This window comes from Trematomus bernacchii, unplaced genomic scaffold, assembly GCF_902827165.1.
Source record: "Trematomus bernacchii unplaced genomic scaffold, fTreBer1.1, whole genome shotgun sequence".
Taxonomy (NCBI): Eukaryota; Metazoa; Chordata; class Actinopteri; order Perciformes; family Nototheniidae; genus Trematomus; species Trematomus bernacchii.
Window position 1 is genome coordinate 1,574,921 of NW_022987581.1, and position 13,968 is coordinate 1,588,888.

At 38.2% G+C, this 13,968-nt stretch overlaps 1 protein-coding gene across 1 annotated transcript; it reads right to left on the bottom strand.

Annotated features, from left to right (window-relative positions):
• Positions 1–3,800: 3,800 nt before the first annotated feature.
• On the bottom strand, positions 3,801–8,847 carry trir (telomerase RNA component interacting RNase). Its single transcript, XM_034127026.1, has 3 exons — positions 7,926–8,847; positions 7,273–7,344; positions 3,801–4,242 (listed from the first exon to the last, which is right to left on the bottom strand). Exons 1-3 carry the CDS (start codon positions 8,232–8,234, stop codon positions 4,135–4,137), a joined length of 489 nt encoding a protein of 162 aa, XP_033982917.1. The 5' UTR covers positions 8,235–8,847; the 3' UTR covers positions 3,801–4,134.
• Positions 8,848–13,968: the final 5,121 nt, after the last annotated feature.

Genomic DNA, 13,968 nt, shown 5'->3' on the forward strand with positions numbered 1-13,968 from the left:
GTATGTAGTGTCTCTACTTTAAAGAGTCCTCTCCTGCTGATGTTCAGGTGTATATCAGTATGTAGTGTCTCTACTTTAAAGAGTCCTCTCCTGCTGATGTTCAGGTGTATATCAGTATGTAGTGTCTCTACTTTAAAGAGTCCTCTCCTGCTGATGTCCAGGTGTATATCAGTATGTAGTGTCTCTACTTTAAAGAGTCCTCTCCTGCTGATGTTCAGGTGTATATCAGTGTGTAGTGTCTCTACTTTAAAGAGTCCTCTCCTGCTGATGTTCAGGTGTATATCAGTATGTAGTGTCTCTACTTTAAAGAGTCCTCTCCTGCTGATGTTCAGGTGTATATCAGTGTGTAGTGTCTCTACTTTAAAGAGTCCTCTCCTGCTGATGTTCAGGTGTATATCAGTGTGTAGTGTCTCTACTTTAAAGAGTCCTCTCCTGCTTATGTTCAGGTGTATATCAGTATGTAGTGTCTCTACTTTAAAGAGTCCTCTCCTGATGTTCAGGTGTATATCAGTATGTAGTGTCTCTACTTTAAAGAGTCCTCTCCTGCTGATGTTCAGGTGTATATCAGTATGTAGTGTCTCTACTTTAAAGAGTCCTCTCCTGCTGATGTTCAGGGACCTCATTTATAAAGGGATATACGCTCAAAAAATGGCGTACGCCAGTTTCTACGCAATGTTTGCGATTTATAAAATACTAACTTGACGGGAAAATGTGCTGTCCTCCACGCAAACTCTAACCCATGCGTACGCACTAAGCACAACAACGGGAGAGACGAGAAACTGCGACACCGTTGGCAGAAGGAAGAATGGAGAGAAATATGTGGAAATAATACCATAAATAAAATGTTACCTCTCATTTATCAAATATGAAGAATTCATTTTCAAACATTGATTAAAGCCAATCTTAAAATGATTAAACAAACGCCTGTTTGAGACTCCTCAGTGCACACAAAAACATAACTTGGAGAAATAAATAAATACGGATATGTTATTTAAAACCACGAATATGTTGTGTTAATGTTATGAAATGTTTTCTCATAAATGATGCGGTAAGCAGGAGGACAGAATTACGTCTAAACTGACGCCGTTTTGCATTTCTATAGGTTGTAGATACGAGCATGGTTTTATATACTATCACGTTTAATCGTGCTTTATGCCGTTTGCCAAGACTTGATAAGTCGCTCGTAAAACACAGGAGGTATGGAAACTAAGAACACCATATGTGGTAAATTGTACAGCTAATATAACACAATCCATTAGTTGTATTTCCTTTAACTGGTGGATTATGGATATATAGTTGCTGATCGACAGCTGGAACACAAAACCACCAAATACAACAAAAATAATTCAGATCCAGTCGTCATGACTCTACTCCGGAGGGATTCCCCGATCATTTCTTACAGTTTCTCATCAAGGGGGTGTCTCCTGTCCCCGGGACAAACACACTGCCTGAGGAAGGTTATGTGTATTTGTTTTGTCATTAACTTTTTTCGGACCACTTATTTATTTATTTTGGTGACGATCCGACCTCCATGCTGCTACTCTGGTTCAAACTGCATCCACCAAACAATATGATTTATCTCGACCTCCCCACAATAACCAAAATCTGACACGGTGTGAGATGTCTTTTTTAGCTGTTCTATCGTAATTTCCTGCGATCTTCTTCATGCAGTCAGTCAAAATGAATGAATGAATGGGCGTTTCTTTGACTATGTATAGGCAAATATGGGCGTTACGAGTCGATTGTGATTTATCAAGGGAAACAGGCGTAGGGAGTGCCGTACGCACTTCCCTCGCCGGTACGCAACGTTTTGTGAATCGGAAAATGGCGGAAAATGTATGTACCTATTTTTGTGCTTTGTACTACGTAAGCAACCTTCCTACGTCAATCCTACGCAAGGCGTTATAAATGAGGCCCCTGGTGTATATCAGAATGTAGTGTCTCTACTTTAAAGAGTCCTCTCCTGCTGATGTTCAGGTGTATATCAGTATGTAGTGTCTCTACTTTAAAGAGTCCTCTCCTGCTGATGTTCAGGTGTATATCAGTATGTAGTGTCTCTACTTTAAAGAGTCCTCTCCTGCTGATGTTCAGGGACCTCATTTATAAAGGGATATACGCTCAAAAAATGGCGTACGCCAGTTTCTACGCAATGTTTGCGATTTATAAAATACTAACTTGACGGGAAAATGTCCGGTCCTCCACGCAAACTCTAACCCATGCGTACGCACTAAGCACAACAACGGGAGAGACGAGAAACTGCGACACCGTTGGCAGAAGGAAGAATGGAGAGAAATATGTGGAAATAAATAAAATGTTACCTCTCATTTATCATATGAAGAATTCATTTTCAAACATTGATTAAAGCCAATCTTAAAATGATTAAACAAACGCCTGTTTGCGACTCCTCAGTGCACACAAAAACATAACTTGGAGAAATAAATAAATACGGATATGTTATTTAAAACCACCTCGAATATGTTGTGTTAATGTTATGAAATGTTTTCTCATAAATGATGCGGTAAGCAGGAGGACAGAATTACGTCTAAACTGACGCCGTTTTGCATTTCTATAGGTTGTAGATACGAGCATGGTTTTATATACTATCACGTTTAATCGTGTTTTATGCCGTTTGCCAAGACTTGATAAGTCGCTCGTAAAACACAGGAGGTATGGACACTAAGAACACCTATGTGGTAAATTGTACAGCTAATATAACACAACACATTAGTTGTATTTCCTTTAACTGGTGGATTATGGATATATAGTTGCTGATCGACAGCTGGAACACAAACCACCAAATACAACAAAATAATTCAGATCCAGTCGTCATGACTACACTCCGGAGGGATTCCCCGATCATTTCTTACAGTTTCTCATCAAGGGGGTGTCTCCTGTCCCCGGGACAAACACACTGCATGAGGAAGGTTATGTGTATTTTTTTTGTCATTAACTTTTTTCGGACCACTTATTTATTTATTTTGGTGACGATCCGACCTCCATGCTGCTACTCTGGTTCAAACTGCATCCACCAAACAATATGATTTATCTCCACCTCCCCAAAATAACCAAAATCTGACACGGTGTGAGATGTCTTTTTTAGCTGTTCGGTCGTAATTTCCTGCGATCTTCTTGATGCAGTCAGTCAAAATGAATGAATGAATGGGCGTTTCTTTGACTATTTATAGGCAAATATGGGCGTTACGTGAAGCCTGCAAAAGCTGCGCCGCATTTCGAGTCGATTGTGATTTATAAAGGGAAACAGGCGTAGGAAGTGCCGGTACGCACTTCCCTCGCCGGTACGCAATGTTTTGTGAATCGGAAAATGTCGGAACATTTCTGTACCTATTTTTTTGCTTTGTACTACGTAAGCAACCTTCTCACGTCAATCCTACGCAAGGCGTTATAAATGAGGCCCCAGGTGTATATCAGTATGTAGTGTCTCTACTTTAAAGAGTCCTCTCCTGCTGATGTTCAGGTGTATATCAGTATGTAGTGTCTCTACTTTAAAGAGTCCTCTCCTGCTGATGTTCAGGTGTATATCAGTATGTAGTGTCTCTACTTTAAAGAGTCCTCTCCTGCTGATGTTCAGGTGTATATCAGTATGTAGTGTCTCTACTTTAAAGAGTCCTCTCCTGCTGATGTTCAGGTGTATATCAGTATGTAGTGTCTCTACTTTAAAGAGTCCTCAAAAAGTAAAATAGGGCCTCTTTTAAAAAGGTAACAGGGTGAGTTATTGAAAACATTCCTTTAAGGTAGCGTCTGTAAGAGGATCAAACAAAACTGAAGCACAACACCACGCGTCATTGGGCAGTGTAGATTTAATTGACACCTTGATTCGGCTTTAAAATCAAATCCAAACTAATTGAAGATGCCCAAACCGAACCCAGACAAAGAATTGAAAACATGAAACAGTTATGATCAAAAAATAAAACGGTAAGATCCTGAAACACCTTCTGACGAAACAAACAAACCAAAATAAAGTACATGAAATACAAAAAGGAAGGAAGGAGGTCTGAAGCAGTTTGTGAGAGACGTCGTGAGAGGATTCTGGAACAGGAAGTCTGAAGAGAGGAACGTCTCCAGGTGGCTTTTCCCTCTCAACACTTTGGAGTTTGATCCCGCCTGACGGAGTTTTTACTTGACGAGAGGTCGGGTTTTATCGTCGTCGCCACACTGGTGAGCTTTGTACTTTTTTACCTCGGCCATGTACGATGACCAGGCATCGCTCTTGCCTGGCTCTCGCTGAGGAAGAAGGAAACACAAGGGGATTAACGTAGAGTCAAAGATGGAAGAAGCACTCGGATTCATGGGCGTCGCAGCCATTATATGAGGGAGGGACACCTTTTCAAATGATTAGTTTAGACCCCCCCCACTTTTACTATGCGGAAAGTCCGTGCATCGGTCTGTCCACTCGCCGCTCTCTGTAGAGCGCTGTGTCAGTGCTTCATTATCAAATCCATTCCACTTGCTTATTGTGAGAACGCCCAAATCAATGAAACTCCGTGCCGTGTTTTCACTGCTACTTTGTACCAAGGCAGATTCTCAGAGCCGTACACACGAGCCGTACACATGCTGCGTGTTTTGTGTCGCTGTGTCTTTAGTTGTAAAATGATGCTTGCCACAGTTTCCACACTGCGAGGCTCCGGCGCTAACAGTTCACGAGCGTGCTCCACTAGCACCCGGATATAAGGCGCTGTTATTAACGAGGTGGAGGGAGAGTCCTCTGTCAGACTGAGAGGCTGATAACTAACTACAGCTCAGTGAGGTGAAGGACTCTCTGAGGGGTGGAGGAGAGTTCACTTTAATTTAAATTTTTAAAGATATATATGGCATCAAATTGCAACTAACCTATCTACTGTCATGTGCTCTTTTGTTAAAAACACTAAACGCTTTCATATTAAGTTGTGAGTTTAGTGTTTTTGACCCTAAGAAACACTGATGCATTAATCAATAATCCACAGCTCCTCTCTGCTCCAGAGGATTCAAATATATATCCCAACACCATAAATTGTCCCACCCACATTGAGGATGCTTCCTGCGCTCATGCTCAGATCTATTAGTATTTACCACATCGTCAAAAAACTAATGCAAGTCATAGTACAAATGGCATCGAAATATACTTAAAGCACCAAAAAAAAGTACTTGTTATGTCCTATTAAAGAATCATATATATATATAATAATAATATATTTATTTTTTAGGCGCTTTTACAGGTGCTCAAAGTCGCTTTTCAGAGGTAGATAAATATAGTTAAAGTCACATTAAAATCGAGCAATACAAAAACAATCACACATTAAAAGCCAGTTTGAAGAGGTGAGCGATGAAATGACTGGATTAGGATTATTAATGCTACTTAAAATGGAAGCACTCAGATCTATTAGTTAAGTAAAAGTAGAATATACCTAAAATAACTGGATACCAACATCGTCAAAACCTAATGCAAGTCATAGTACAAATGGCATCATAATATACTTAAAGTACCAAAAAAAAAGTACTTATGTCCTATTAAAGAATCATATATATGAAATGACTGGATTATTGATGTGCTATCAAAGCTGGTAAAGGTGCAGCTAGTTTTAATTATGTTATATACTGCGTTGGATTTCCTAAAAACATGTAAATATGTATTTATTCATTGGGTTTAATTTGGTATTTGCTCATCTGAATCTGTAGAGTAACTTACGCTTTAAAAAGAAAGTTTGTGGAGTAACTAAAGTACAATATTGGCTTCTGAAATCCAGTTGAGAAGAAGGATATCATGAAATAAATAAAAGATACTTGTAGTTTTTACTTAGCATTTAAGACGATAACAGAAATGTGCTTTTTCACCTAAAAACAAGTCAACATTTCTGCTTTTTGTTTGGCAAAAGTCTGCAGTTATATAATTAAGAACTGTCTATCATTTACGAGCATGATGCTGACCCTCCAGTGCTATACATGTGAACATATATGTAAAAAGCAGGCGTCTATTTATCTTCATATTTAACCCGTGCAGATTACACACATCGTTTAAGAACATGATGCTGACCCTCCAGTGCTTTAAAATCAGAGGTGGGAAGTAATGGAGATCAAATACTTCATTACTGTACTGAAGTACATGTTTCTGGTAACAGTACTTTACTCCACTACTTACTTTTCACTTTCTACTTCTTACATGTTGAACACAAATACCTGTACTTTCTACTTCTTACATGTTGAACCCAAATACCTGTACTTTCTACTTCTTACATGTTGAACCCAAATACCTGTACTTTCTACTTCTTACATGTTGAACTCAAATACCTGTACTTTCTACTTCTTACATGTTGAACCCAAATACCTGTACTTTCTACTTCTTACATTTTGAACACAAATACCTGTACTTTCTACTTCTTACATGTTGAACTCAAATACCTGTACTTTCTACTTCTTACATGTTGAACCCAAATACCTGTACTTTCTACTTCTTACATGTTGAACACAAATACCTGTACTTTCTACTTCTTACATGTTGAACCCAAATACCTGTACTTTCTACTTCTTACATGTTGAACACAAATACCTGTACTTTCTACTTCTTACATGTTGAACTCAAATACCTGTACTTTCTACTTCTTACATGTTGAACCCAAATACCTGAACTTTCTACTTCTTACATGTTGAACACAAATACCTGTACTTTCTACTTCTTACATGTTGAACCCAAATACCTGTACTTTCTACTTCTTACATGTTGAACACAAATACCTGTACTTTCTACTTCTTACATTTCCCAAACAGGCTGGTTCCTTTAGTTTGAATGTGTGCTTGGTGGCGTGATCATTATTATTTAGAGTCATTGCGTGCCTATTGATTTGAACACGATCCGTGTATCCATCATTTCCTGGTCTTCTCTAAAGAAGAGGGACCAATGAAAACGTTGTCATGTTGCCGTTGTTCAGCATGGAAACATTCATTAGCTAACAATGACATTATTGTTCTATTAATATAAAGGGAGGTCAGGTACTCTTTAAAACAGCTGCTAGTTATGGGTACTTTTTACTGAAGTACATTTCAAAGCCCTCTTTACTTTTACTTGAGTAAAGAAGTTTAGTCAGTACTTCTACTTTCACCAGAGTATTTTTAAACACGAGTATCTGTACTTCTACTTGAGTAAAGGATGTGTGTACTTTTGCCATCTCTGTTTAAATGTGAAAATAGATGCAAGTGTGTAAGTCTATATATCATCATATTTCACCCATGCAAATTACACACATCACATCGACCCCCCCCCCCCCCCCCCCCCACACTCACTTCTGTCTCGTCTTTCAGCTTCTTCGCAACCATGCCGGTCTTTAGGAACACGCCGCCTCTGCGCTTCCCCACCTGGGTTAGGGGATAGAAGACTGAAACCGTTACAGGAGCCCCTGAAGCCGACTGGCAATGAAGGAGAAGACTAAACCAGAAGAAGGTCTACATTCAGCCGCAGCACCACGGCCACCATGAGGGGCATCCCTACCCTCCACTGCTCCCTCAAATATCACCGCTATCTTCCAGCTTCATGTGTTGTATGTCTTACGTTGCAGGAGCTTTGTGTAAAAAGGTGTTTCTGTAGCTCTTGTGCACATGAGAATACAGCTTTTGAATATTGCATACGTGGTGAAATGCAACAAAAATGACTGACATATTTGCCATTATGTCAGGGTGTAATGACACTTGTAAGTAATGTGTGTCACTTAGAGTCATGGTGGTTTATATATGGATGTTTTTGCTACTTTTTTCTCATCTTACAACTCCCTGTGAGGGATAAATAAAGTCTTCTTCAAACCCCGTACAAAGTTCATTGTTCCCACTGATGTCTGCCTGTCCTTGCAAGTTGTGAAATGCAGCAAAAATGACTGCAATAGTTGCCATTATTTCAGGATGTAATGACTTAGGTGTCATCTTACAACTGCCAAACCCCTTACAAAGCTTGTCACTGGAGGGGGCTTCTTTTCCACTGAAGTCTGTCCTCCTTCCTCCTGCTGATCTTCTCCTCCTGCCGTCGTTTGCTCGCTCTCCTTTTTCCTCTTCTTCTCCTCCTCTTGCTCCATCTTCTTCTTGAACATCTCCATGAAGCTGCCGTCGTTTGCGAAGGCGTTCCCCCCGGGCAGAGAGGCTCTGTTTGCGGGTAGATGAGACGGAGAGGCCGGGGATTCGCAGCTTGAATCACTGCTGCTGTTTCCACCTCCACCGATACTAATGTGGTGTTTACCGTGAATGCGTTTTGGGTCCATGTTTTCAGGAGAAATGATCACAAACAGGGGAAGTCCAGAGGGTCAAAGTAGTGTCTGTTTTATAGAAAAGTATAGTTTTCTTTGGGAGCTGGTTCTAAATGGAGAACACCAGCAATACAATTCAACAAAACTGCCGAGAAAATCCACCGTAAGTCCCGTAATGACTACAAAAATAGTCCAGATGGTCAAAAAAGGTCCGTTTTAAGAAGAAATATGGCTTTGTTTGGGAGCTGGCTGTTCGTTGGACCCCACCAACAATACGAAACAAAACAAATCCGGGATAAATCCACCTAAAACGCTTAAATCCAGTTAGAAAAACGCCAGTCCTGTAGCATTAAATCACAAAAACAAAAGCATGCAGGATGCTAACGTGGCTAACCCTTAATGCTAACGTCCGGTTTTAGAAAAAGCCTTTTACGGACCGACAAAACTGAACTTAAAACTCCAAAATCACGTGTGAGATGGAGCAGAGTGTAGTGTGACAGCTATCGGGTGCAGTAAAGTACAAATACCTGCAGCAAATACTGAGAGTTTCGCAGAAATTACCAACGCTTGTCGCTAACTTTAGCCATTAAGTACTCGCTGTCGGCCATGTTTGTTTTCTCCTGGTGGTGACGTCACGTTGAGGCTTTGGCGCCACCTGCTGTGCCGGAAGTGGAACGGATTATTTTTGTAGTTTTTTTATATTTTGACAGACTTTCATATGATTGTTTTGAAGATACATTCCGACAAACTAACCTATGATTTTTTTATGAATTTTCCAACATACTCTGTGGCTTTTTCTCATAAATTCTGACATACTGACCAAGATATTTTTGACATTTTTATACTAACAGACTATACTGTGACTTGGTTCTGAGAAATTCTGAGATACCATACTATTCATTTTTTAACCCATAAGAACCCGGACCCGTTTCTACTTTTGGGGAAATTAAGGGGAACATAATTTAGACTAAATAGACCACCTAGAACACATTTCTGACAGGTAACCCCCCCTAGTGTCAAATATCTGAAAAGTGACGTATATGTCCCATTGGGCTTTAATGGTAAAGTAACTCTTATTTATAACTTAATTAATGAGGATGATTTTTTGGTTTAAATTAGTTTGAACATTCTTTGAATTGAAGAATAAAGAACATATCAACTAAATATAATTGAATCAGCTAAATTAACTGAGCAGATCATAATCATATTTGTAATTGTGCATATATGTCACTTTGGGTTTACTGTGAAAGTTTAGGGTTAAAGTCCCGATGTGGCATCAGTGTTGTGGGGGAAACTTCTGTGTAGCAATGCAGGAGGAGTCACCGACTCAAAAGGAGACACGGGGAGAGCTGGAGCTTTGATGTCAAACACTGATGGTTTATTTAGGAGCTTCGGCCGGAGAATTCACAAAAACAAGTCAGAGTCAGAGGTTCTGACTTCACGGTAGAGTTGCCACATCAATTCTGAAAAACTCTACCCCAGACCCATATATTTAGCTAGTTCAGAGAGAATAATCCACATTGTGCATAACAAGATATAATCATAACACCTCTATCAGCTGACGCCAACAGGCAGGAACAGGGAGACAAAACACTGAGAGCACAGCAGCCAAGGCTACAGGTGTGCTCAGTCAGGACAGTTTGAACTGATAAACTGGGTCAAAGTTATGGGCCTTGGAAAATATTTCCCCAACAGCGATGTTTGTCTCATTTGTTTCATATCAATTTGATCAATAAATGTTTCCACAACAGGTTAAATGTAATAAAGGACATGTTATGTAAGCATTTTAATTCTTAAATGGCTTGAATTTGACCTTTAGCAACAAACAAAAAAGCTTTTGAAATGTAGCTCGTTATGTCACATGTGTTAGCCTGGCACATGGACATCTTGGACATGTTGTCATGGGAACACAAAGTCAAATGACCTGGCCCATGGACATCTTGGACATGTTGTCATGGGAACACAGAATCAAATGACCTGGCACATGGACATCTTGGACATGTTGTCATGGGAACACAGAATCAAATGACCTGGCCCATGGACATCTTGGACATGTTGTCATGGGAACACAAAGTCACATGACCTGGCCCATGACCCACCAGACTGTTCAGGGTGTGTCACTTAGGGACTTCATGAGATAAAAACAAGGCTAAAGCTGTATAAGGAACTTTCCAGAACATTTAAAGGTCATGTGACACCGGTGTCACGGTGGGTCCTTATGGGTTTTAAGATATTATTGACATACTTATACGATGACCTTTTTCTACTTTATATACACTATGATTTATTTATGTATTTTTCATCATACCATTTCTCTTTTATGACATTTTTGACGTTCTATTTTATATATATTGTTTTGACATACTACACTTTGACTTTCTTTCAGTATAGAGAATTTTCCTATTATTTTTACTATATTTCTAGACATACTATAATATGATTCATGCCTTTTTTCAACACACTAGACCAGGGGTGTCAAACTCAAATACACAGTGGGCCAAAAATGGGTACTAGTCGAGGGCCGGACTGGTTCAATGTTTATTGCAAAACTTATTGAAATGAACTTATTGCACATATTAAACCTGGAACTAACAAAGCTTAAATTATTGCCTATGAAAACATTAAACATTAAATAATCAGTTGCATTCATTTCTTATGGCTCTATCTGCAGAGTCATTTCTTATGATTACATTTCTCCACAGGCCAACAACAGCTTCAAAAAAACTATTTCCCTCAAAGAACAAACCAAACATGCCCTATTGTCTCAAGAAAGAAAGTGCAGAAGGAAACATCCATGTAAACTCAGTGTGCTGCTCTGTGATGCTAGCTCAAGCCAGATACTTGGCATCTCATCTTGGGTGCAAGTTCATCAATGTTTGGGCTCAGGTTCTGAGCTGAGGAGACCCTCAGGATGGAGTGAAGGTGTGCGTGCAATATACCGGCGGGCCAGATCTAATAGTAATTAAAAATTATCCTGCGGGCCGAAATTAAATCCACCACGGGCCTGATTTATAAATATATGATGTGTATATATACATATATATACACATATATATATGTATATATATATACACATATATATACATATACATACATATACATATATATATGTATATATATATATACATACATATATATATGTATATATATATATATATGTATATATATATATACATATATACATATATACATATATACATATACATATATACATATATATATCATGCAACTGTGTTGATAAATGGCATTTTAAATGATTTTTTGTGCTTACAAGTTGGATAGCTATATTCAACTATGCTGGTCAACACGTTTTTGTAGAAACAGGGTATATGCAGGAATCTTGAAGTCAAATTTAATACATTTTAAGACCTCATCGCCACTTTGAGTTTTAACCGGTTACATTGGCGACACACTTTACCTCACATTTACTATATATGTTTCATCTTCACGTCAAATGCATATTTTCTACTTTTTAATTTCTATTTTGATATGTTTCAAATTTTTGAAATGTTTATTTCTACTCTTTTAATTTCTAATGATGTGCAATGCCTTGTTTTTTATGCTGCTGCAACGCAAACATTTCCCAATTTGGGATCAATAAAGTACATCTTATCTAATAGGAACCAAAAATACAGTTACGTTGAAGTTGCACTCAATTGCATTTTGATAAAGTGCCATTTTGAATACAACTTTTTTTTACAGGATTCCCTTCAACACATTAACTTCAATGAAAACATTTCTCTACTAAAATATTGTTTTATGGTGATTAATTGTCTCTGTTGTAATTTTCTGTCTCTTTGCAGCTGTTTTCCATCTAATTGTAGGACTCTTTAAAGTAAAGACACTACATACCGATATACACCTGAACATCAGCAGGAGAGGACTCTTTAAAGTAGAGACACTACATACTGATATACACCTGAACATCAGCAGGAGAGGACTCTTTAAAGTAGAGACACTACATACTGATATACACCCTGAACATCAGCAGGAGAGGACTCTTTAAAGTAGAGACACTACATACTGATATACACCTGAACATCAGCAGGAGAGGACTCTTTAAAGTAGAGACACTACATACTGATATACACCTGAACATCAGCAGGAGAGGACTCTTTAAAGTAGAGACACTACATACTGATATACACCTGAACATCAGCAGGAGAGGACTCTTTAAAGTAGAGACACTACATACTGATATACACCTGAACATCAGCAGGAGAGGACTCTTTAAAGTAGAGACACTACATACTGATATACACCTGAACATCAGCAGGAGAGGACTCTTTAAAGTAGAGACACTACATACTGATATACACCTGAACATCAGCAGGAGAGGACTCTTTAAAGTAGAGACACTACATACTGATATACACCTGAACATGCAGGAGAGGACTCTTTAAAGTAGAGACACTACATACTGATATACACCTGAACATCAGCAGGAGAGGACTCTTTAAAGTAGAGACACTACATACTGATATACACCTGAACATCAGCAGGAGAGGACTCTTTAAAGTAGAGACACTACATACTGATATACACCTGAACATCAGCAGGAGAGGACTCTTTAAAGTAGAGACACTACATACTGATATACACCTGAACATGCAGGAGAGGACTCTTTAAAGTAGAGACACTACATACTGATATACACCTGAACATCAGCAGGAGAGGACTCTTTAAAGTAGAGACACTACATACTGATATACACCTGAACATCAGCAGGAGAGGACTCTTTAAAGTAGAGACACTACATACTGATATACACCTGAACATCAGCAGGAGAGGACTCTTTAAAGTAGAGACACTACATACTGATATACACCTGAACATCAGCAGGAGAGGACTCTTTAAAGTAAAGACACTACATACTGATATACACCTGAACATCAGCAGGAGAGGACTCTTTAAAGTAGAGACACTACATACTGATATACACCTGAACATCAGCAGGAGAGGACTCTTTAAAGTAAAGACACTACATACTGATATACACCTGAACATCAGCAGGAGAGGACTCTTTAAAGTAGAGACACTACATACTGATATACTGTACACCTGGACATCAGCAGAAATGTAAAAAAAAATCTACTTTTGCTGGTGCTGTTGCATTTAAAATGAAATAGTTGACTAAAACAAACTTGAAAGAAATCAAATACATACTGTTGTTTTTTCATTTGTTTATATTTATTATGATAATTGTTGAATGTAAACAAGGTAATAAAGTAAGTACTGAAGTAGCTTTAAGTCAGTGTATTGATCAGGGCAGAGCCAGGTGAGCTAAAGTCACTCAATACACAGGTAACTAGACAAAAACAGGAGGAACAAACGAGAAAGAATTCTAGTGTTATTTTGAATTTGAATGTCTTTGTATTGATTGTTATTATTAGTTGAATTCTCAGACTAAATCTCTGGTGACTTGAAATTAAAAGCAAGAAGCTAAACTTAGACAGGAGAAACAAACGTGAAATAAATCAAACGTGTCAGTATTGTTATCATTATCATTATTATTTTTTTATTGATTGACAAGACTTTAACTTAACAAGAAAACAATGGACTAAACATAAATATAAAAATGTACTATTAAGTAAATATGAAAAATATAAGATACATATAAAAATGGACTATTAACTAAACATGATAAATATAACATAAATATAAAAATGAACTATTAAGTAAATGTGAAAAATATAACTTAAATATGAAAATGAACACTATAAACCAAACATGACGATATAACATAAAC

What these genes read in the sequence shown, in the direction of transcription:
- trir (XM_034127026.1), bottom strand. Translation starts at nt 8,234, where the DNA reads ATGGACCCAAAACGCATTCACGGTAAACACCACATTAGTATCGGTGGA. An exon ending in CCCCTCCAGTGACAAGCTTT is followed by an intron (nt 7,345 to 7,925) that starts GTAAGGGGTTTG and finishes CCCCTAACCCAG; the next exon opens with GTGGGGAAGCGCAGAGGCGG. An exon ending in AGCTGAAAGACGAGACAGAA is followed by an intron (nt 4,243 to 7,272) that starts GTGAGTGTGGGG and finishes CTTCTTCCTCAG; the next exon opens with CGAGAGCCAGGCAAGAGCGA.